Source organism: Melanotaenia boesemani, chromosome 2, assembly GCF_017639745.1.
Source record: "Melanotaenia boesemani isolate fMelBoe1 chromosome 2, fMelBoe1.pri, whole genome shotgun sequence".
NCBI classification, from domain to species: domain Eukaryota; kingdom Metazoa; phylum Chordata; class Actinopteri; order Atheriniformes; family Melanotaeniidae; genus Melanotaenia; species Melanotaenia boesemani.
Genome location: NC_055683.1, coordinates 24,186,314 through 24,212,546, shown reverse-complemented (window position 1 = coordinate 24,212,546; position 26,233 = coordinate 24,186,314). Strand labels below are relative to the sequence as shown.

General features: G+C 38.4%; 1 protein-coding gene across 3 annotated transcripts in view; it reads left to right on the top strand.

Annotated features, from left to right (window-relative positions):
• The window catches only part of cep112 (centrosomal protein 112), a 121,647-nt gene that overhangs the window by 36,965 nt on the left and 58,449 nt on the right, over positions 1-26,233 (top strand). For all 3 annotated transcript variants that reach the window (XM_041995865.1, XM_041995874.1, XM_041995855.1), the window contains exons 18-20: positions 14,496-14,631; positions 16,828-16,935; positions 21,243-21,425. In XM_041995865.1, the coding sequence (XP_041851799.1) occupies positions 14,496-14,631; positions 16,828-16,935; positions 21,243-21,425 (427 nt within the window). The remainder of the gene's footprint in view (positions 1-14,495; positions 14,632-16,827; positions 16,936-21,242; positions 21,426-26,233) is intronic.

Below are 26,233 nucleotides of genomic sequence, written 5' to 3'. Positions count from 1 at the left end.
GCATTGGGTAAAATGGTTAAGAATACATGAAAGAAATGCAGCACAAATTAATATTTCATATCAACAACTGGTTCAAATAACTGAGTGTAACATTAAAGGGGAGTATGGTATTCTGATATTCATGTCTTTTAAAATGTGAAAGTATAAACCACATTAGCATGTAAGCCTGCTAACCTTCTCACTCACTTTTTTTAACACATTTTTAGATCCCTTTAGTTTAACTCAAAGAAGCTCCCACTACTTGAATTGAATATTCACTGTTGATTAATTGCTTGGAGTAACACATACAGCACCAGTCAAAAGTTTGGACAGACTTTTCATTGGGTTTTATAGGAAAATGTGTCCAAATTTTTGACTGTATATCACTTAACCTTTTTAAGTCTGGAACGACACACATGCTACAGCAACATTTATGAAAAACACTCATTTGAAAAATGTATTGATTAACATGAGGACATGTTCGTTCCTTTTACAACAAAGGCTAAATCTTTAACATCTCTTTAACATCTGTTTTTAAATTTATATTTAGTTTCAGTGAGATCAGAAGTTTAAGTGAACGATTTAAAATTTCCCAGAAAACCTTCAGGCCTCAGAGAACTGTTTTTAAAGAAAGCTTTTAGGTCTGAATAGGTTAAAATTGAATATCTGGAGCCAGATTTGATTCTGTGACTCGTTACTTTACTGTTTAAATTCACTTTCATTGCCCTGAAAAATGCATTGTGGTGGTGCAGCATGCAACATATCAGGTATGAGAACAGTAAAACAATCTCATTTACACAAAATGAAGCTGCAACAAATTAAGTTAATATTTAAAATGGTGTTTTTTCAGCTGTAATGCACCAACATTTCTGCCAATTACACTACCAGATATCTTAAAAGGGCTTATTGCATTGTTACAGAAATATTGGAGAGGGAGTTTAATGGCACTCTTTGGACACACTGCTAAAAGTCTACGTTGAATAGACTCCAGCCAATCAGCAAACAAGCCAGTCAGTCATCCAGTCAGTACATTCCATTTGGTAATTAATCCCATGCAGAACCATATTAGTTTGTTGCAAGCAGATTACTGTTCCCTTGGCAAAGGTAGAGCGTGCTCAGCTCAGTTGAACTCAACACTAGCTCAACCCACTCTCTGTCAGACCCAGTCACAGTGCCGCCACCCGCATTGAGAGGGTTTTAACTGTTAGTGACAATATAATAATAAATCAGATGACTGACAAGAATGAGCTGAGTGCTCTTCTCTGCTCCACTTCAAAGGCTTCAGTGGTGTTTGCACACACGTGTTTAGCTTTCTGTAACAAAAGAAATGATATTTATTTAGAGCATGAAATTGGATGAAGCTGTAGGACGTGGTTATCATCACTGTTCTTTTCCGTTTCTGTCAATGTCAATCAACATGACTTTTTTTTTTTTTTGTGCCGTTTAGCATTCAGCATAGATATAATTTAGGGACATTGATGGTTTTGCTGGTTTATTGTTTGCTTGTCATTGTCAGCCCAATGACAGAGAACAAGCTTAAACACAGCAGACCGATCCGTTGGTGCATAAATTATCCTCGTTGTTAGCATCAGTAGCGAGTCAGTCATTCCCCTCGTTTAGTGTTAAACACTGAGAAACGGCAACTGGCCCGTTGGGCTCTTTGCTAATTAAGTACTCACACACGCACACACACACACACACACTCACACACACACTTTCTCTCACTAAGCACTCTGATGTCTTCTACCTACCTGCTGCCTTGGCAACACTGGAGGCCTTTAAAGGCGATCCAGGAGAACTTCAAAGTCAAAGCAAGACTGCATGCAGGTGTGTTGAAAGTAAGTGTGTGTGTGTGTGTGTGTGTGTGTGTGTGTGTGTGTGCATGTGTGTGTGTGAGGTTGAATGATAAAATTAATCAAGTAGAATCTCCTTTAAGATGCGTTTTGCTTGCCAGCTACTATGTGGTTTGTGCATGTGTGTGTGCTCTGTGATCCATGTATTCTACTGTTAAAAACATAAAAAAAACATAAAAACTATATATATATATATATATATATATATATATAGTTTTTATGTTTGTGTGTATGTAAAGAATTATTAAAAAGAATAATACCCTGCCCTTCAATGCTAATAAGCACTGATGCCTCAAATTGAGTGCCAGGTCTGTGTTACTATAGCAACAATAACAGAAAGCACCACAAAGCCATACAGAGAACAAGTTTCTTTCCTTTTCTTTCATCCCAATGTGTCTCAGATCATTACAGGGCATTAGCATGGAGATGGAGAGATGCACCACTGAGGGATGGGGGTGGTGCTGTACAGAGAGGAGGAGCTCATCTGGGGAACAGCTTTGTATGGTTTTGCAACAATGACCTCAAAATCACGATTTCAAAACATCAGAGAACCACCTGAATGTTAGAAGTTGCGAAAAAGGCAAACTCCTAGTCTATTTCTAGTTCACAGGTTTCTCTTTCTGTTGAGAAGCAAAGTATTTTTTCCACTCTGTCCTCTGCACTTTTCCTGCATCTTTTTCATCACTTTCACCTGACTTTATTACAACCATGTGCCTGCCAAGGAGTGGTGCAGGTTTGAGGCAGCTTAGACTTTGCCTGTACTGTAGATTTTGCTCAGCTTGATTGTTAAAACTACACAGACAAGCCAAGTTATCCTCCACTTAGATTTCCTCAATGTTATTTTTGTTTCCTCCATTTTTCTATCAAGTTTCATGGGTGCTTTGTTTTAACACTTTACACTTTCTCCCATTGCACTGCCAAACTATTTATTTTGTAATGTTTGGCAACAGTTATTCTTGCAAATTGAGTTTGAGTGTCTTTCTGTGGTGTGTAATTACCATGACTCACCTGCATATCATTTGAGCATGCATAACCACGTGCATGCATGAGATAGTGTCCCTCATAAAGGTAAAGGTGCGTCCAGTAAGTTATTTTGTTTGTGAACGTGAATAGAATTCCACGTCTGTGTGTGTGCCTTTTGAAGTGGCCTTATCGTTCTTGGCATTCCTTTCCAATGACAGGAGGGATGGAGAGAATCTCTCTGGGCCAGAGAGGATCCAGAGGAAGCCAAGGAGGGGGCTATGCAGCCTGCAAAACCAGTTTGTGTTCAGGTGCTGGAGCAGGTGGAGTTATGGATCGTGAATATTGAAAAGCTTCAGCAGAGCTCAATATTTTCTCTCGTGGCACCTGCATGTAAAAGAGATGATGAAGATAGGTTAAGCACCAGTTCAGTACTACAGAGCTGACAAAGGGAAAATTGTTCAAGATTCTTTTACAGGGCAGTGTAGAGCTCTTATCACCCACTTAATCATCCTAATTTATTTCCAGACTTGAAATTCCTCTTATAATTATGTTTACTACATTGTCACCTCAACTTAAAGCCACTGTAGGCTGTAATCCCTCCTCTGAAAATAAAGTTTCCTGTTATATCTGGAGCTTTAGAAACTTCTTGGATGCTTCCTAGATTTCTTTCTGCCTTATCCCCAATTTCCACCAGGTGCATGTTCGCCATGGTTTCGTTCCGAACTCCATGGCGTCAGGCATGGCAGGTCAGTTCACACTGGGAGCGTGTCAGATGCGGAGCGCCCGTTAGTGCTGTCCACCTAGCTGGATCCATAAGATCACGAAATCTCAGGAGAATTGGAGAATCTTGTGATTCTCCACTTTCAGGAAAAGCGTCTCGTCGTCCACGATGAAAAAGAAAAAATAGACACCCTGACCGATCAATGACGTAATGTTTACATGGTCCAGGGAGCGCATATCTGCATGGGGGCTTTTATTTTGAAAAATTACTGGACGCTTTTACACTGCTGATTTCCTCTCTATCCCCAATCTTAACTGCTAAGTTTGACGCTAAGTTCTGGACCCAAAAGTAGTGCATCAAAAATAGACTTAGTGCGTATGTTTAGCGAAGAGCTACGAAGCACACGCACCCAGTGGGAAAAATGTCATGAAACACATGCAGCAGCATCGTAATGATGTCACATAATCCCCAGCCTTTTCCACCACAGAGAAAAAAATACAATAAATAAAACATAAATATAAATAAGGTAAAGGTAAATTTGTCACTTTTGATAAGGATTCACTGACTGCAGTAATGTTAAATAAAGCAAACCAAGGCATTGTTTCTCTTGTGTTTCTTAATATTAAATTTAAAGGTAAGATAGGAGAGGATTAAATTTTTAATCCTTCTGTTTAGTCATTTAACTATATTCTGTTTATTCTGTAGCATACTATATATGTGTATCATGGCAGTATGTTATGATTGATATTTTGTCATTTTCACATCATCATCTAACGTTTTTAATTGCTTTTCAGTTTGCTATTCTGTGTGCTTGTCACACTAAACCTAATTGCCATTTCAGCATTGAGCTTTTTTACTTACAAATATGCCCCGACAGAATGATTTTATACCAAAGCAGACTCCATTAACTGAAGCTCTGAAACAACTCAATTTGGATACACTGTCTTTTGGGGCTTTTCATCAAAAACCTTCCAGCTTAATTATCTACTGTATTATGTTTTGGATATGTAAATACACTATGTTTACTTACGGGACTTGTGCCTGGTTGGTTTAGCATATTATGCTGTAGTCTGCATAATTTATGAAGCCAAATAGCATTTAAATGCACAGAGAAGCCAAGACAATCAATGTTCCAAAGCATGGGTGAAATCTCTTGTTCTTTTTTTTCTTGTTCTTCTCGTGTTCATCCTCTTGATCAGAACATTGAAAATAATGATTATTTTTCATGTTTATGCTATTGGCAGATTATACAAAAGCATGTCTATTAATATTCTTTTTTATATTATATTAATATATTTTATATTATATTATATTATATTATATTATATTATATTATATTATATTATATTATATTATATTATATTATATTATATTATAATATATTATATTCCACTTAATCCCACTTTGCCAGCTCAAGACTGAGGTTGCAGTTGAAATATTAGTCCCACTCCAGCAGTTCTTGATACATTAAATATTTGTTTACAAATTTATTTTTTATTTATTTTTTTATTTTTTTTACAACAACATTGAAAAACTGAATGATCTAATCATAGACTGGTTTGCACATAACTGTCCTAACAAAAATAGGCTTTTACTAGGCACTGACACATATAGTCTATGCTAGGTTAAAAACAACTTAACTTGTACATGTTTTACATTACATTACATTTTACAATTGCAGTTTAAGAAACTTACAGTTTACATTACAGTTTAAGAAGTTATGGTTCAGTGACCTCCACATGTATTGATCATATATTTACTAATACATCTGTAGCCATAGCCTAGCCTATTTCTACTGGTCATAGTGATCTTAATTTGATCATTATTATAAATAATCAAAACTAATTAAGTTAATTAATTAAGTCTGGTTCTAGAATTACATTAAGATACATTTATAGAAGATTTTAAGAGAGTTAGCTGATTGCTTGTTGATTTTGTTGATGCTTTACATGCATTTAATTTTTTTTGTGTCTTTAGTAAATAAACATGCCCCACTTAGGAGGTTTTGTTGTCAGAAACAACATAATGGCTAGATAATGAAATAATACATTATATGGAAAAGAGCTATTAAGCTAAAATAACTTCTGTTATCAGTGGTGATCAACTAGGCTGGGAATATAGAAAATTAAGGAACTAAACAAAATAGACTTAATAAGGAATTGTGTTATGATAAGAGCTGTAGTGATATTAAACATGTTTAACGTGTATTTGAAAATAAGGGAAAACAAGAAATCATTTGCTTGGCAGGAAAAGTAATTCTACTCCATCTTTTATTGAAGTAGATGGTACATTTCTAATTAAACCTATCAATGTGTCTAATTATTTTAATCCCTACTTTTTAGATAAGAGACAAATTATCTGAATTTAACAATGTTGTCTGAAGCATTGATAACTGATGTCATAAAAATTGTTAACAATCTCAAAATCAAACCAACTGTTTTGATAATATTGACAACAAGCCTCTGAAAATGGTTCCCAACTTAAGTTCTCCTGCTGTCACATAGTCAGTCTGTTTCCCCTGCTCCACAAGGGTGGAAACCACTAAATTTATTCCTTTGCTGAAGGACAAGAAATTACAGTTTTCTGGTTCAAATTGACACCCCATAAGTATTTTACCGACGTTGAGCAAGATTATGGAAAACATTGTGTATAAACAAACATAAAATTATTTTTCTCAAAATGGGTTTTATATTGATTGTCAACATGCCTTTAGGAAAAGTCCGTCTACGGCCCGACAATGACAGATGTATTTCCCTGGTTGAGGGAAATACAAGCAAAGATACCAGTTGGTGTTATGTTAAATATTTCCACTGCTTTTCATGCTTTCTAGGTTGTAGTTATAATGTTACTCAAATGCATAGGAATTTAAATAGTGTTTTGTAAAAGATAGATTACTTTATTCATTATTAGTATTTTTTTAGGAACATAATTGTAACAAAGACCTCTTTTACATTATATAAGAATTTAGCATTTAGCAAAGATAAACATTATACAACAGATATGCTGTGGCTAATAATTTCACTTTACCTATTGTAACATTAATTTTACTAAAAGAACAGTTTTATTTATAGGGCTGTATGAAATGAATGCACTTCCAATCAATATTTCATCTACTAGCATTAAATCTGATTTCAAATTAATACTGAAGCAGTAATTTTTTATGTCACCATAATATTACATGGAAGTATATTATGATCATTTGTTGTTAGTCTCTAAAAGGATTCGTTTAGCTCTGTTATTGCTATCATTATTATTGTCAACGTCACTATTTTTGTAGGTTAGTGTACTGATGCAAGTGCCTGGCATGCTGCAAAAATATTTTCAAGGCTGATGTCATCTTTATTGTGATGATGATGATGGTTAATTTTGTTGTTATTATTGTTGTTATTGGAGCTATTTATACTGATAGTGTGCATGTATGTCTGTATATTAAGGTAGCACATATACTTATTGCTTCTGTATCATAATAAGTCTTAACATCTTGTTTCTAGATGACAATTTGGTTTCTTTGTATTAATGATTATTATATACCCCGGGAGAATAGCTGCAGCTTCTTGCTGCTACTAATGGGGATAAAAGAAAGAAAGAAAACTGAATGTTACCAGTATGGTAATCTGGCCCCACCCACATCCCTGCCCACCAGCAGATGCCACCACCTGGTCTGTCTCCATGACACTATGCAGTGGGAAGTTGTGATATTGAAGCTGCTGTACATGTTTATGTCTAAAAATGGAAGTTAAATTACACAAAATTGTGAAACTATATGTCCATAAAGTTTACAATTTAACAAAATTTATGACAAAAGCAAATGAGTAGACAAATCTCTAAAAAATTATTACAAATCTGGGATATTGGAGTTTTATTTGTCTCGTTTACTACACATCCATATCTGTTTTCCTTATATGTTCTTCGTCGTCTACTCTTCCCTTTATCCAACACTGTCCCTGTCTCCATATATTTTTTTATTCCATGCATGAATTCACAGACGTGACTTGTCTTCCATACTTAATCCTGTAGTTTCGCTTAGTTTGCGAATCCGAATATGTTTCACTAAACTATGATACACGTTATGACTTTTCTTGAGGAATAGCCATTTTTTAGGTTTTTATATAACTGCTGAGTACATGGAACATATCTGATTAATTTGTCTCATCAAATGCCTTTGTAACAAAATGTTTAAACTGTAAGGAGACTGTATGGACACCCTGTATATGAACGTTCCATCACTTTCAACAGATATTAGAACTATAACAGCAATGAATAACGTGTTTTTGGCTTGCTGATGTTATTAGCAGCTAATGTGATGCTAATGTTAGCTAAACCTTGCATTCACTTCTTGTGTGCTGAGATTTCAGCAGCAGATGCCAAGGAGGGGCAGGACAAAGGAGAACAAAAAAAATTTAAATAAAAAAAATCACGTCAGTAAAAGAAAGTCTCATTTATAAGTGCCGTATTACCTGCTTAAAGTTTTGGAAGTAAACTGTTGGATTTTCTAAACAGTTTGGTGGGGGGAAAAATCCAACTCTTTTGGGTCGACTCTGTAACACAGCTGCCCAGAAAATGTAGACTGCAGTCCAGTTTCACATCTGGCATGTTCACAAAATCTAAATGAACGAAGTAGCCTTGATTCTGTCGTCTTATTCACCTAGCCTGTCCCAACTTCTCAGTTCATCTGTCCCTAGCAGCTCATGCGGAGTAGGTGGTTGGCTCCTCTAGTTTTTACCGAGCTCAGTTTCCTGCTCAGATTCAAAGCAGAATTCCCTGCCCATAGCACTGATGGCTGGTTTTTTGCATAACAAAACCAAAATAAAATCTTTATCGGTTGGGTACTTGAAATATTTATTCAGTTTTGTTTGAAACCAATTGAATTCAGCTGTTTTGATGTATGACAGTAAAATATAGTGTGCCCCATTCCAATGTTTATTCACACACATTCTGGTACTGTCAGTCAGTGCTGCACCAGGTTCAGCCTCTGCTCTCCTGTTGGGTGATTGACTGGCTTTGATGTAGGCATACTAACGAGTGATATGAATCACTTGTTTAATCTCCACTGTTGATGGCAGAGCATAATCTCCATAAGAAACAGCTTTGAAAGATGAGTTAAAATATCATCTTTCACGTCCACCAGTGTTTGAGCGAAGCCCTTTTTCCCTCTGCAGCTCCCCCACATCTGAAGCGCTGTTTTTGACCAGCATTTAAAAACAATCTATAAACCTTATTTTATTCTTGCCGAATTAGTTTGGTCCCTAAAAATGTCCAGAAATATTGGAAAAGATTGGAAAGCTCAACGTGATGCCTTCATTCATTCTTCTGTTGTAAAGCCAAAGAGTACCTGACTTACATATTTGTAATTTACTGTCATTGAAGGCTAAAAGAAATGGATGAAAATATTTAAACAGCATAGAGGGATTTAACCCCCCCCCCCCCAAAAGAAAAATATTAAGTTTTATTGTAATTTTCTTTAACTAAACTGGCTGATTAGTTAATAAAGTTGTTGCTTTAAATGTATGCCAATAGTTACAAAGCAGAACTAAGTCAAACTAAGCGTTAACAGTATAAAGCCGACTTAGTTTAAGAGATGCTGGCAGCCAAAAAGCTCTGCTCTGCAAGCACCCAGATGACTGCAAGTGTCTTCTGATGCTTCTGTTGGTCAAAGATAATAAGGACGCCTCATTCTTTTTACATATGTGGCCATTTGGTTTCATCCTTTAACGTGAGCTGCTTTTCATGAACGGGCCACATTTGTAGGCAGTTTTAAAGCCATCCAGCTTGATGAAGCTCTGTCTTCTGTACTCTGTTTTCAACTCTTTCTGTCTTTAATATTTTCTTGCCCTTCTGCTGTGTCTCTTTTGTGTTCACTTGTTTGTGGTCTGTCTCTTATTCTGTGTCTGTTTCAGTCTTTTTTTTCTCTCCCTCTCTCTTTCTCTGGGGAAGCGGATGAAAACCAAGCCTGTTTTATTTTTTCTTCAGAGGGCGCTGAATATTTCAGTTTTGCATTTTCTTTCTTTTTATGTGCTCCCTCTTTTTTCCAGGCTCCTTTGATGTGTCTGTGGATTCGTTATCATTCCGTTTGGATGAGCTCACAAACGCAGATGCGTGGGGGCTCGCATGTGCTCACACACACAGCGCATGCACACGCTCTTACACTCGCTTCTTTTTATACTAGAGACCAGAGGCATCTGTATGCAAGAGTATATTCTAGTTTGTTTGTCAGTCTTTTCCATGTGCTGCTCCACCCACATTAGCCCATACAATTCTTAAATGGTCTGCGTACATAAAAAGGATATTTGCATAAGTAATAAGCCACTTCTGTGTGTGCTGGCTTCATTGTGCACTGTTGTATTAACTGCATGTGTATATACAGTATATACACACACACAAATCCTTGTATATGTATCATTAGGCACAATGTGGTATTGTGTGGTTGGGGCAGTCCGGAAAACGATGGCATCCCTGTTCCCCGTCTGTCTGCCAGGCGGCTGAGCGGCGGAAGCTCCTTCACCCTCTCGAGTACAAACACTGCTCTCTCCTCGCCTCCGTCTCTTCCTCCCATTTAAACAACCGTTTAGGATTGAGGGATGAGAGGACTTCCTCTTTAGGGAAGGCACATCTTTAATTTGAGCCTCCTCTCCTTCCACTTTTCTGACCAGATATCCATTTAAAGCTGACGGGCCGCCCTAGTGCTGGCACCCCTCTCCTTCCTTTCCCTCTCTGTTTCTCCTCCCTGCCAGGCCACCCTCATTCTTTTCTCCCTGTCTTCTCATCTCACTCTCGTTGCTCTGTTTTTGATAGTGACACACTGTCTGCAACTCTGGTGACCACAGACATTCTCACATATTATGTGATCACCTGCCCTCCTCAACTTTTCAGAATGTGTTTAAGTATTCCACATATAGTTATGTGAAAATAGAGAGTCCACCCTCTTTCAATTTTAAGGTTTTACACACATTGTGTTAAAAAAAAAACAGACCTTAAGAGTAGGTACTGGCAAAACAGTGTCAGATTTACAAAACATGCCATATTACACTGTTTCGTTTTTTAACAAAAGCTAAGGCAAAATGTAGAAGCACTGTGTTTGGAGGGGGGAAGAGAGAAGCAATTACTTCCGGGCATGGAAGGGTTTATATGGCAGCTCAGGGCCAGGCCATGCTCGTAAAAGAGATAATTGGATCTCAAACATTTGCCAGCTAACATAAAGGTTAAATAAATAAAAATAAATGAATAAAATAAAATAAGAAACCATTCTACTGTGAGGAAGATTATTCACAAGTGAAAAACAGCTGCCAAACTTGGACTGTACATGCTAGCAAATTCAACGACTCATTGACTCATCTAGAGGTTTTTATATCATTAGATTCACTACTCACTCCATTGGCACTCCGTATCTTAAAAGGAGGCCACAGCAGGTGGTAATTTGCTTTACAAACTGTAGAAGGTACAGTAGGCAATGTAATGAAAATTTATCCTATGGTGTACCTTTTTCCAGCTTTAGCCATGACAGCATGGGGATGCGCTTGTTACTGTGTTTATGGGACCACACTGCAGACTGTTGTCTAAGTTCAGGAGAAAATTAATACCTGTTTGTACATAAAACTGCTTTTATATCATCTGAATCTCGCTGTGTGTTCATTATCACTTTAAAAATGAGAACAATTGGGTTTGAGTTAACATCTTTATTATCAATTTTTGTTTTCATTCATTCTTTTGCCATTCTGTTTATTTTTACTGATCTGTCTCACATCTATCTTTATCTGTTTGTACTTGACCTGTAAGTCGTGACCTTTTATCTGCAATTTTTGGCCGTTTGCCTATGCAAAGTAGGGCCAGCAGACACTTAGCAGAGATTGGCACTCACCAATCTAAGAGAAAGTATAATAACCATTTTGCTATCTATGAACACAATCATGAATCTGACAGAGGGTTTTCATTTAAGAAAAAAAAAAAGAAGAAGATATTGGTGAATGAGACCCAATGTCTTTTAGGCAGGCAAAAGTGGAGGTGTTTGGCTCGCCAAACATATTATAGCCACTGTGTTTGAAGAAAATCAAATGCTGCATATCAGCACAAATACCTCATGCTTACAATCAAACACAGTGGAGGAAGTCTGATAATATGGACTTTTAAAATCCTTGGCCGTGGGCTCCTTACAGTTATAAAGTCAACCATGAACTCCTCTGTAAACCTAAGTATTGTAAAGTCAGATGTGAGGCCATCTGTATGACCACAGCCAAAGGACAATGATCATAAACACACCAAAAACTCTATAAATAAAAACTTTCTTAATCTCTAAAGAGAAATTTTAGACCAAGTATGGCTTATTTTGGAAGGTTGAAAAAAGAGACTATTCCCCCACAACAATGTGAAAGACTGATAATGTCAAACAAAAACAAATACTTCAAGTATTTACCGCTAAAGGGGGTTCTGCAAACCATTAAATCATGGGGGAGTGTGTAGCCTTTCGCACATTGCATTTGGATTTTGGCATTTTCATTAAATGCTGACATGGTAAGGATTACTCATGTTGTTGTTGCTCATATTTACCTAATTTAAGACCTGGGAAGTTTATGCTCAGAGGTTTAAGCCCAGAAGCTAGCTCCAACGTAGTCCTACTACATTCCTCGAGTGGAGTTGTCAGTTACAGAAAGAGTTTGGGACTGTGGTTCCTGAACAAAGGCCCATGTTCAAACGCTTGCACACACCCATCGACACGCATGCAGACTCCTTCGTCTCTCAAGCGAGACACAGACTTGGTTCTTTTTTACTATGCCTTGGAAGTTTTCTTGCTATTTCTGTGACATCCTTTCTGTTTCCTCTTGTCTTGCTTTTTCCATGTTAGTCTCTCCACACATCCTTTTGTGTCTGTTCTGAGTCCGGGAGGCAGTTATGCAATGAGTTTGATTAATAATTACAGAGTACACAAAACTGAAGAAAAAACTGTCTCTTTGTCGTTTGATGTCCAACATGAGAGAGACCAAAATTACAAAGACACAGAAGACGTTAAAGCAGAGAGAAAGCTTTCACATTCCTTTCTCAATCCTCTGCTTTTTTTTTTTTTTAAACATTCTGTTGTTTTTTTTTCTCTTCAGTCTCTGCGTCTAGTTATCCGTTAGATTTCAATCTCTCACTGAATGCTAAACAGAAAAAGTTGTTTTTGCTATGAAAATTGATTAATCACTTTAAACTATAAACTTTAGGTGTGTGAAAGCAGAAACTGAAGAGTTGTATGATACTGTAGGTGTATGCATGCCCATTTAGAAAGCTTTCATACACCCTAAAGAGTGACTGGTGTCCTCCACCACCGTCCGTTGTGCGTCTTGGTAATAGTTGTTCCTCTAATTGGTTTAAAGTCTCACCCACTGGCCAGAATTCCTTCTCTCTCATGCCTGTCTGTCCAGAGGGATTAATTATTCACACCTTGTTAAAGTGTTCATTTACAAGCAGCAGAAGAACTTGGCAAGCAACCACACATGCACACACGACTGCATACGCCACTGTTAAACAAAGCAACAGAAAAAACTCGGTACTATCCCCAAGCTTCTCATCTTTTGTGTTCTGGGTTTTGGGACTGTAATGACTTAAATCAACATAGCATTGTTGCTTTATAGCTCAGAGAGCAGTTAAGACAGTCAGGGTAAGACTGACTTAGCTTGTTTTGTTTGTGCCTGGTTGTGGCAGAACTAGACTTGTGCTGCCACTACAACTGGTTTTGGAACACTGTTTGGGTCAGAACAAATAAGTTAAGTCTAAAACTTCTAGTGGGATTCCATCTACAACAAGCTACTTGACTGATAAAACAGTCCTGACATGCCTACAGTGGATATATTTTTGCAATATAGCGATTTCTTTCAAATGTATCAGTACTAGGAATTCAGATATGAATCAGCCGCTCCTGAATTTTGCCTTAGATGCCCAGATGACTGATGACTTGTTTCTTTTGGCCTTGTGGGTATTTGTCACACTGCCTGCACTTGAACTCTTCCAGCAGTGGACTGAGATTTACTCATGGTGTTCTCTAAATATCAGCTAAGCTTGATTACTGGTTTTCTACATGTTTCTTTTTAATTTAACTTGCATTCATGATTCAGTCTTATCAGTCACATTGCAACATGTACCATAGATTTTAGAAGGAAATGCACTGCTGGCACACACAAACCAGGTTCTGGGTTTGAACCTGAAATTTAGGTTAATTGAAGGATCCAAACTGCCTGTAGGTTAGAATGTGAGCATGTCAGCCCTGTGACTGAGTGATCTGTCCCGGCTGCACCCTAGTTATTGCCCCAATATCAGCCAGGATATATATCCTCCCCCACAACCCACAAACTGATAGTGGATGGGTGGTTAGATGGAAATTTACAAGTGGTTTATAAAAATACCATCTTTCAATTTCTCCTTCACTTCTTCCTTTGTCATTCTCTCTTCCATCCATCCACCACCGATGCCCACCTTCCCTACCACTCTCCCTCCCACACACACACACAAACACACATATGTCATGTGTGTAGAGTTTGACAGCTGCTCAGGTGCTGTGTACATGATGTTGTGGCTGGGCCTGCTGGCTGGGCTCTGACAGTTCTCAGTATGAGTCTGTCCCCCTCAGTATGCCTGTCAATCCTCTCCACTTGCAACTTCATGACCTGACATTTGGCAGCAACAACAGCAGCGTACTGGCATGGAGGACACACACACGCACACTGTTCATCGTGTATGAAGTTAGTTGATACTGCAGAATTGTGTGTAACAATTACTTTTTTACTTTCTTTGCACTTTACAGAAAACAGACCAAATGCAAATTAAACTTATAAATATGTAACATGATGTGTAGAAAGGATTTTTGAATATGTGTACAATATGCTGCTGATTGATGTCAAGATGTCTTCTTTTTAAGAATATTTATCTTGCTATCTTGTTTGCATTTATGTTTCTATGGCTACTTACAGTACACTCATTCGTGTGTGTGTGTGTATGTGCTTAATTTAAAGGGAGATGGAGAGCCAACTGGATCGAGCCAGGGAGAGTCAAAGGCAGCAGATACAGCAGGCCGATAAGGCACTGGAGCAGTTCAAGAAGCAGGTGGAGCTCAGCTCGGAGAAGGCCTATGCTGACATGAAACTCCAGGTCTGAAACACACAATACACACACTCACAAATCCATAAAACCTGTTGCACACTAAATGCACAATTCACCGTTTGTTATATCTCTACATTCAGCACATCCAGTAAGTTTGTAATATTAATGTGTGTATGTATAGTCTTGTAGAGTTTGTGCCAGACTATCATTTACACACTGCTGCAGTAACTCTGTTCCAGGTCATATTCCTGCACCCTTTAACTGCTCCTACTATGAAAACTATATGGAAGAGCCAAGAACATCATCACCCTCGGGCCATTTGCACTCATTTAGAGCATCTAAATTAATGTAATTGTGTTTAATCCTTCTCATTAAGCAGGTGCATTCATTTCTGCGCTATTACATGTGGACCTCACTTCTTGTCAGTGGGCGTAACGAGGGCTGGTCAGGCTCTAGTGGAGAATAGGTCACGCGCTATAAGACTAATTAAAACATCGGCACTGCCTCACAATCAGTGCTCCACGCTGCGTGGGCCGCAGCTTTTTGGAAACCACTCTGTTGGTGAAGCTGAACTTAGTGTTTAGAGATTAGCAAGTTTTAGTCGCTGATTAGTGAAGTTTCTTACCTAATCAGTTTGTTGGTGTGTAAATGAATATGTGAGGGAATCAGGTTTATGCATAGATATTTGTGGGGGGCACAGAGCAGGCTGAATTAACTGATTTATACTGCCTGTATCTAAACCCTGAAAATGGAGATGTCTTCTGACATTCAAGCTTTGAAAACATCATAATCAGGCTTATATTAGCCTAGACTGTTCAGTGGAAAAAAAGTACCTTCTTGTCTTATTGGATGGATTAAACTTTTCTAGATTGCCTCAACATAAATATTTTCAAATATTTGCACTGGGAGCTTGGCTTCTTCTTTCCTCTTGAATACATTTTTTTCCCCTGCTTTCCTTCTTCTCTTTTTTCCAGCTCTCATCCTTCCATCCTCTTGCTCTCTCCTTCTTTTCCCATTGAGCCCCTGGCATCCCAATCTCCAATCTAACTTTATCCTCAGCCTACATCAAAGCCATGGGAGAGGAGAGAAGTCTCTTCTGCATCCCTGTCATCTTCTCTCCCTCTTTCCCTTTCCTCTCCACTCTGCTTGTGTATTGCTGTATCACATCCTCCTACTAAGACTTTAATGTTGCAGAATGTACTTCAAAAGAAGTTTTTACTCTCTTTTCTCATCCTCCTATCACTCCTCTCATCATCTTCTCCCTCTCTCTGTCTTCAGATGGTGTGATATCTAAATGGTATCTACGTTACTCCCTTCCTGTGTTTGCCTTTCTTTCCTTTGTTTTAAAATCAGCATCCACTTTCAGACAGCGCTTTAAGAAATCTGCCCTATTTTGGTTTGGAGGCAGAAAAAAAACACCATACAGAATCAAATCACAGTTGTGTGTGTGGTTTAAAGGAGGCTTCTGCGTTCTAAATGGATTAATAACAACACATTAAGCATTTCCTGAATCTTACAAACAGCGTAGCAGAGATACAGAGGCGTTTCTGTCAATTACATTTCCTCTTGTTGATTATTATCACCTGAACAGAAATATGAAAATGGTTGGAGTGAGGACATTAAGATGAATAGAAGCACTGTCATTGAATCCATCTCCCTATAGAAATAAAAAATCCATGCAGACATAAAGGCTTTTGAATTTATTTCTGTTTGTTTTTGATGCAAGTCTTTATGTCTCACTTATTTTCTTGTATTTGTGAGTTTCGGTGTAAACAACTACATGTTTAATGGAAACACTATATAGTACACGTTGCTAAATAAATTGAAAAATAAGTAAATAAAGAAATTTGATAAATACTCAATTCAGTTTTAAAATATATAACTATAGTGTGTTTCTGCTGCAGATAAGTGGTGTTCCTTTGTTGCGTCTGTTCTGCATGCAGTGTAAATCAAAAGTTTGGACACACCTACCCATTCATTTCAAACAAATGAATGTCTTCAAGCTTTTGACTGCTGCTGTACATAAGATTTATTGTGCTGATGCTGTGATAATACAGAACATACCTGTACGGCAAATCTTCTCAGATCTCAGAATTCCAGTAGATTATTAATGCACTGTTGCAGACTCACATCATAAATGTACGCTTGTGAACATAGTCTATCATTTATGTTTTTGTGTGTCAAATTATTTCCACTTGGTCAAAATAAGTTCAACTTCTGCTCTTGTCCTTTCTACGCCTCCAGATGGAGAAAGTAGAGGAAGACCTGAACTGCTCTAAGTCCCTCAGGGAGAAGCAGGCCAAGGAGTTCTCTCAGCAACTTGATGCACTCAGACAGAAATATGAGCAGCAGGTTTGTATGACTGAAATTTTATGTTCTTTTGTCTCCTTTTGTAAAAAATATTCAACACTTTTGAGCTCACAAGTATGCAGGGAGTATAAGTCCACTCTTCCCTCAATCATTATCACATTGTTAGCTTTCCTGTATTATCAGTGTAGGCTCGCCCTGTTATTCCTTCACCTCTGTTCCACCCGATTAATATCTCATGATAAGTAACACACTTTAGATTTAGCTTAGATTCCAGCTCAATAAATATCTTAAACATTGCCAATTGAAAACTAATGCAATCTGCAATGAAGATGCACGGTTGACTAATCATCCCATCTCTGCTGCTCTTCTTCAGTTAAGAGTAAAAAAAATCATTTTCACAGCACACTGAAATAAATCTCTCTGAAAGGAAGACATCAGATGCAATTAACCCATAGAAATGGATATCATTGGGGGGCAGCTGATTTCACTGAGGCAGGGACAACAGAACACATTTTTATTATTTGAGCATGCTTTAACAATGTAAATGAATGCTAACTCCATTGTGTTGGAAGAAATGTGCGCATTCATTTATCCCATGCCATTCAATTAAAAAAATACTTTTCTAATTGCTTTTCTAGAGGATGTGGGGGGAAAAAAAAGAAATAGGTTGCATCGCCTCCTGGCCATGTGTACAGTGTGGCCATGTGCTGCAATATGAGCATGATGGGATATACAGCACTAACTGCTGTAACATCTCTATTTCCCATCTGTGTCCACAACATGATTGCTTTCCAGGCACCAAACTGGCACCTAACCTGCACATTAATAAGCGTGTTAACACGGATTTTCAGACTGGATGGAGTTTACTTTGCATGTAATTTGCTGTAGATTGATGCAAATGGGGGATATATGACCACTTTTATTTCCAAGTAGTGGAGAAACTGTTGTGTTATTGATTTACACCATGGCTGAACAGTGGTGTTTGAAATTAAATTGGCATTTGTTTTAAGAAAAAAAATCCATAAAAATTTCAATATAATGCATTTATTATTTAATTTTTCCAGCTATTCAGATCCTAAAACAAAGGCGAGGAATGAATGGAAAATAAATCTCTACTCCCTGTTGTAAACTTATGTTGTTATAGAAATCAGACAGTGCTGGTTGAACCGATTGTGTCTAAATCTAAAAGACATTTTTTGCCTCCGTGTAATAATCCGGTCAAAGTGAAAATTCATCAGTGATTTGAGTTATATCTGCAGTGTATTATTGTGAGAGATCATAAATTCCATCTCATATGAAAAACAGGTAAGCTATTAAAGATTTGCAGGAAATATTCAAATCGTGATCATCATCTGCTGCAGTTCTGAAGAGGAGGGGGAGTTGCAGATGACAGCTGAAGAAAAGCTCATAGGGTTAGCAGCACATCAGGAGGCTTTTTGTCTCGAAGATAAAAATGCACAAAGATGATGGATCTGTCTTTATGATGGTCTGCATATGAAAGCTGGTGACATTTGCAGTTAAAAGTGCATTAGAAAAAAGTAGAAATGTATCTGCAGGTATGTGATGATGTGTTATTATTCATGAGTTACTGTGAATCTAGCTATTTGATGTCGCTAGTGCATTATGTGGACTTTGTTTTTTTCCACACATTAGCTTGACTGCAAGTTCTTTTTGTCTACCTGATTTCTCAGAGCTGCACATCTGATTTTCCACTACTATTAGACTGATGTCACCAGACTGCAGGGGTCAAGGTTGGCCATTCAGATGATCACAAAAGGGCAGCTTCACTGATGCTTTAAGTAAGGAACTATGTATGAGTTGTTTGCCGGTTCAGGCATCATGGTTCCTGGTAGAGCGCTTGAAGTTAAAGATCATATAGCATATTTTGAGTCAAGAGCTTGATAGTTAAAGAAAGGCTCAACATCCTCTCTCATCAGTTGCTTAATCAGGACAATTAATGACAATGCAGTTCAACTGTAAACATGCTAAATGAATTTCTGTTCATCTCTCGTTACCACTGACTGGCTGTTTGCAGCTCAGGCCCTACAGTGAGGAAAAAGACGTTTGTCCCTTTTCTATCTCTCCCCTCTTTCATGCGCCCTCGCCTACCCTGCTGAGACCAGACAGTCCTTCGCCTCATTGCTCCTTTTCCCTCCTCCTCAACCAACCTAAACATTTCAGATATCCCCCATGGGGTTAAGAGAAGCCCATTACCTCACTGTCCTGCCTCAATGCATGCATGCATCCCACTCACATAACCATGTCGGCCCAGGCTGACAGGAGTCGTGCTGTGCAGTAGCACTCGGTCCGCTCTGTGTCTGTGGCACCAAGCTGTGTTCTAAACGACTCAGTTTTCCCCTCAGAAGCACTATGCCGGCCCCTTTAAGAACCGCAGCACCCAGCATCCTCCTCTGCCCGCTTGCGCTATGTGATGTCACAACCAGGCTTCTTGTTGGTTCTGCTCTCTGTCATCCCCTCTTCTCCTTGTGTTTTTCCTCTTTTTTTTCTGTTTTTTCCTCATTGTCTTTCTTTGAACAGATCTATTTTGCCAATTTCTTTCATCCAGAACCCCCATAGTTCAAAACTATAAATGGGAGTGAACAGCAAGACGGGATGTCCTCCCCGAATCTGTCACAGCATGTCCTGCTGTCCTGCTGGGGAGCAATTGCCTGCTTATCAATCCATCTGCTGTAACTTGCTTTCTTGTATGATTCTGACCATCTTTGTGGGGCCAACACACTCTGTCTGGATTTTTATCTGTCATTTGTTTGAATGGAAAAGGCGACGAAGCAGGTGCAAATTTACTTGCCTGTGAAATTTTTAGCATCGACATCATCAGTGGCAGCACGTGGAGGAGGTTGTCCGTACGTTTTGCTCATCTGTTGTCTTGCTCTATGCCCAAAAGTCTTCATTTGTGTGAGTTGTCTGCAAAGTTTGTTTGTTTGTGTATACCCCATTTATTTTTTCATCTGAGCCACACTAATGACACATTTTTATCCAGCTAAATGAAGTGTCTGTTGTAGCTGCCTTCTCAGTTCTGGGGGCTGAATCCAGCTTCCTGTAGATAGCCCCTCATTCATCACCTGCTCTGAATAGCCTGCAACTTTGTAAGATAGCGCCATGGATGGAGCAGGCATCGGGTACAGAGGCTGTCGATCTCTGCTTCTCTGGCAGGCCAGGTAGGGTGCCGTCATGCACAATGTGCAGGGGATTAGCTACAAAGCAGGGAGGCAAATGGGCCCCAGGCCCCTGCTGTCCTTTCAGGGCTCCGGCTGGGCCTGCACGGTGGGATGGTGTGGGGGTTGCTTGTCTCCCCGCCATGGGGGAGTGGGAACGGAGCAGAGCCTGGGAAAGGCTTTGGAGTTTGGGTCTGAGAGCGGCAAGGCTCACCTCTCAGCAGGTGACTATGCTGACAGCCAGAGGAGAATACTGGCTTCCTTCAGTTTACTGGATGATTAAGCCGTGAAAATTTTGCTTTCTGTCCCATTAAAGGACTTGTATTTTTCTTCTACTGTATTGTATGTAGAAGTTTGACAGACTATTTTTAGTCTAACTAAGCCTTGCTGTTAAATGAGTTACACAGATACTTATTCTCTTCTTTTTTTTTTAGAATTTACTCTTTAGCACCATAATCTTAAATGTTCACAGCCTGATAAATGGTGCAAAAGCATTTTCTCATCATTTTTAAAAACACTGGGGCAGATGGTGATAGTAAGAATAATACAAAGGCTATAGTTAAAAGTAAAAGTAATGTCAAGAATCATTTAACATCTTCTCGGTTCTTCCCAAAGTTGATATCCTCGCCTCCCTCTAAGGCTCTTTTCTTCAGATTTGGGTTTATAATAATCATCATATTCATTGCCTAAGCCGATTTTCACATGCTGTCAGGCGCATAGCATGGGGCATCAGATAGCTTCTGCAGCCAGATGGCTAACCCCAACCAGCCTCCTTGCATAGCACAAACTAACTGCTCTTTTATATACCGATCCCAGAATAGGGCGAAGGGGACAGACTTGCAGAGCAAAAGAAGTGGGACATTCAGGGTATGTACAATTTGAAGGAGAAATGCAAGGGCAGGGGAGCAAACCAGATGTAAACACATCACATCATGTCGTCTTTTGACGATATGAGAGAGTGAAGAAACTTAGAAACTTTCCCCGCTCTTTTTTTTCCCCTCCACACGCTAAAATGGTTGAGCGAATGGGTGTTCCGGCTTTCAGAACGGAGAGGAAGAAATGGGACGAAGAAAGAATGGCTGGATATGTGGATGGACAAGTTGTCATGACGACAGGATTGCTCTGAGTGTGTGTTGGCTGATGAAGTCTCTCTTTGCCTGCTTGTCCAATCAGATGGCTGAGCAGCACGCGCAGTACGAGCAGGAGAGGATGCGGCTACAACAACAGCACAGCACGGAAAAGGACAGCCTGGTCCAGGAGCACCAGCGGGAGGTTAGCAGCCTGGAGAGGCAGGCCAGGGCTGCCCTGCAACAGCACCAACAGCACACCCAGGAGTGGAGGAAACGCGATGGCCAGGTAGGGGGTCTTCACTGCTCCACGTTCGCATATACACACACACACGTGCGTGCGCTCTGACCCATCACTCTCCTGTGGACAACCATTTTGTATTTTGCCCATTGACGTTGCTCAGGGGTCTCAAAAGCACAGCGGGTTGAGACACAAATTTCCTCCAAGCAAGACAGATATTTACAATGGGTGTGAAAAAATTTTGAGATTGCTGTCTTCAGTGCGAGAATACAAATTTTTTTCTACTTTTTTTTTTTTTGTTGTTGTTTTTAAAAATTCAATATTGCACATTAACAGACAAACAAACAAACAAAATGAAAACAGCTAAACTTAAAAAATACATCATAGTTCCATAGTTTTTATGTCTTTAAAATAATTCTTGATCCCAGCAAGAGTTTGTGAAACAAGTTTAAAGATCTAAAATAAAGAAACTCCAGGTGGCCACGTGTAGCAAAAGCTTTGATTTAATTTTAATTTTATGTTTATTATTCCGCTGTACAACTTTGGATGCCCTGTTAAGCGTCCAACACTAAGCGAAGTGCATCTTTCGTGGCATTGTCCCCTCACCACAGGAAGCTATCTCCCTCCGGAAACCGCTGGTTATTTTCTTATTACAGCTTATTTCATCTACAATGAGTCTGTAACATTTGGGTCCGAGTTAATGGATATCCGAGACACGGGGAGACTATTTATTCTGTTTCCATCTAGCCAAGACAGCAGGTCTTCATCTTAAACCCCTCCGCTCTGTCTTCGCCGCTTTCCACCCTGGGCTAGATTGGGGCTCTGTGGGAAGCCATTTGACAAACCAGCTTCCAACTGGGGACGTGTTTAACTCGTCAAGCTTTCTGATGGAATGAAAATAGTCAGCATGCAGAATTTTGTTTCTTGAATGTTAGCTGGAGATGAAGGCAGATGGATGTTTATCATTGTGTTTGTGGACACAATGTCCTCACACTAAATGAGGGCACAGATGGTGCCAGATTAAAGCAAAAGGCAAAGAAATCAAACTTGCCGTGCAATGATCTTAGTTATAGGATTTATTTACAAGTTATTTACAACTGTCAAAAGTTATTTTGTTTTTTTAAAAGAGCAGTTATTGAAAATAAATGAGCCTGCTGTTGTAAAAATAAATTCACAAATTTGTCAGATTGTATAAATTTGTTTTGCTTAATTTGTTGTTCTAGTTTAGAAATTCAAATGTTAGCAATAATACTTGAAGAAAAGGTTCCACCAACTTTAAAAATGTTTCCATGGTGACAAAATGATCATTTATTCATTTAATAATACACTTTACATTTATGTAATAAGTTATGTACTTCTATATACGTAGTTTTTATCTTTTTTTTTAGGTAATTCAAAATGTTTTAAAGCTAGAAAGTCAAGCACAACAGGAAATACCCATGTTTGTTTTAGTTTTTTTATGTTCCAGCTCCCCTGTAATCTTCCCTAAACTAATTTTTTTGGGGAGTGTCTTTCCCAGCAGGTAAACGTGTGTGATTTCTGTAGATGTCGTCACCACAGCACTTTTTTTTTCTTTATTCCTTAACTAATAGCGCACCACCCAACTCGAGTCAAAATGACATCTCAGTTTGACAAATCTCAGAATCAGAGGTGACAGAAAGCAAACTTCCCCAGCGCTCCTTCCATATTCTCAGCTCCTGTTTGCTCGTGCTGTATTTTAAGTAGCGATCTGAAACCTGCTTAATGTCAGATGTTAAGGTGGCAGAAATCAACATTTTCACTTAGGGCTTGAAAAAAAATGACGGATAGATAGAGTGGAGGTGGAGATGTAGGTTGTTTTAGCTGGTGTTGCAGCAGATTGGGTTTTTTAGACTTATGTATACAAGCAGTTTTCAGTCCCTCAGAGCATAAAGCAGCCTTTTTAAACATCTAAAACTTTATTCTGTGGAAGCTTACAGAAAGTTACAGAAAGAGTGCTGTCATTAATCTTTTTCATCGCACGTACGAGAATCTAATCAGACAGCACTCCACCACTACATGGGTCAGTTGGACAATGATGTTATTAAGAAGCATGTCAGTGACAGACAAGCAGCCATCACCGCCTGCTGTGGAAACTGAGCCAATGACTCTTTTTTTCCTGCTTTCCTCCTCCACACTTTCTCTGAGTCTTCCTCAAATCAGTGAAAGGACAGTTGCAGCTCCAAAGTTGGCAAGGAAAGGGAACAGCTAATGTCAGTTACACACTCCCAGGATGAGTAATACCCATTCATCCCCTTGATGTGGTGGGACTCTAATAAATAGCATTCCTGGCTCTTGGCTTGTGTTTGGGAAGGAGAGCCAATGAGTCGTAGCCACGGCTGGAGGGAAGAGCAAAAAAAAAAAAGAAAGAAAAGAAAAGGAAAACTCACACAGGGACACATTGTCCTCATCCCACCAGAGTGTGTCATTCAAAGAAACTGTTTTGCTGCAACTGATTATAAAGGTTATATCGCCCATCTGTTGTGTTCATGGGGCTTATGCATCATTTAGTACCCGTCATCATTTACATGTTTATAAATCTTTCTCTTTCATTTGTTGTTTGTAACCTAAATGAGAATTAGAATTAAGCGTTTGGGTTCAAAGCCCGATGTGTATTTGGCCTTCCACCAATTCAAGGGATTAACTCACAATTCCCAGTAATGTGGACCTGAATGTTGTTTTCCCTCTTAGAAGAATAAACTATTTCTTTTCCATTTTTTGAACTGATCAGAATATAAAATGATGCATGCGTTTGATTATCTCTTCATGGTGACGTCTCACTGGTGAAACATGTTACCCTGCAGCCTGTTGTGTGGTGTTCTGTAAACTGATCAATGCCCCCCAGAGGACGAGGAAGTTTTGTAGACTGTTTTGGGAATTCATTACCAACTTACCTTCCTGATGTTTAATGTTGTTATGTGTTTGCACACTGAACTTTTCCATGTTTTTTTTTTTTTTTTTTTTTTTTTTTAATTCCTGGAAACCTGTTTTTTTATAGAGCTTAGTCATGATTTGGCAGCTTCAATACGGTAAATCAACCATTTCCTCAGAAAAATATATTTTTTTTAAATATATATATTAAAAATGTCATAATTTGTTCTGTTATGGTGTTTTGATTGAATATATTTATTATTTATGTTTGTAATTGGTCATCAGAAACTCAACTTTGTGGTTGTGAAGTTGTTTAATCCTTACACATTAATAAGAGTTTGACTTCAAAACTTTAGTCAGTGTAATAAATTTGTTTATGCAAACCTCAGTTGTTTATTCTGTGCAAAACTATTCCATCAGCTCCTTCTCCAAACTCATTTTATGGGTATTATTTTCCTGGATAATTATTTCTTCTCTAGAGGATGGTACAAACCATCTGGACTTCAAACAGCATGGGAGAGAGCGAGAGCCTCGTGAGGTCTTTCTCCTCAGCTGTGGTGAGCTACATAATGATGCTGTCAATTTTTCAAAGCTTCTCAATCCCAAGTACGTGATTAAAATGTGTCAAATAAAAAGGGTGATGACAGACCGAGTCAAAGCTGAGATGAAAAGAACAGCCTAGACCTGGATTGTCTTATTGCTCGCGTGTTGTCATTTACCAGATGACCGGTCAAACGCTCGCAGAGCAATTCTTGGTTTGTTACTCAGGTGTGAATAACAGAGCTTGAACATCTTTGTAATCAGGTTACTTGAGTGGAAAATGTTTCCCTCTAGTATATGTTTCCATTTTGACGGTACTCTAAGAAGTGCTCTGATATGACTTGTTCAGTTACTTGATGTTATGTAGGTACATTTATCCTGAACTGTTTCTTTAAATGAATTCATCTCATTCATTTTACATCTCACCTGATATATATTTAGTAAACCGATCACAGCTAAAATATCATTGAATGCTGATCCTCTGTCATGTGGTACAACACAACACAACCCCACCCCCACGTGATTTAATTTAGTATGTGCATACATCACATCTTAGATATCAGCTAGTTGTATATGTATCCAGCTGACAGCAGGGAGTTGTTTTCTGTGGCACTCATCCCTGCATTTTCTTTCCTTAGGTGACTCAAGTATCATGCATTAATGCATGTGTATCCTGTAACCCTCATCCATTATTTGGCTGTTTAGGGATCAATTGCCAAATTAATGTTAATGGTATAAGCTTGTTATATTGCTGCACAATATAAATGGATTGTGGACATAAAATACCATTTATTAATGCTCACCTCCAGGACACATTCAGTTATACATCTGTGAGCCAAAACATTATAACCACTCACACATATGTTTATCTCCTAACTGCTTATGTCAGAGTGTGGAATTTAAAACAGTGTTTTATATTGAGTTCTTGTAAACTAGCTTGATACAGCTGGGTGAAGAGCTCTTTTAAAGTCCATGCCTCCAGAGAGCAGCACTGCGGATCAGCTGCATATTATATTGTTGAGTCTCATAAAAGTCTATCTAATCTCATAGAAAACTCTTGTTTTAACAATTGTTATTGTAGATTGATGTGTTTTGTTGTTGTTGTTGTTGTTATTGTTGTTTTTGTCAAGTAACTCTGCTCATGTGGACAAGTCCTCATTATGGTTTGGATGAAGATGAAAGTGTTGATTGTGTTACATTATTCAATAAGAAGTATATTGCCATCATACTGAGTATTTAAAAGAATGATACAGAGCAAATTACACATCTTTGGTAATAACGATTTAAAAAAATGTAATCTTTGAAAGCTGTTTTTACAAAAGTTGGGATATTTTTGGGAGTTTAAATAAGACAAAAGGAAATTATTAACAATTCATTTAAACTCTATATTTTGTTCAGGGATGTTCAGATTTTTTTATTTATTTATT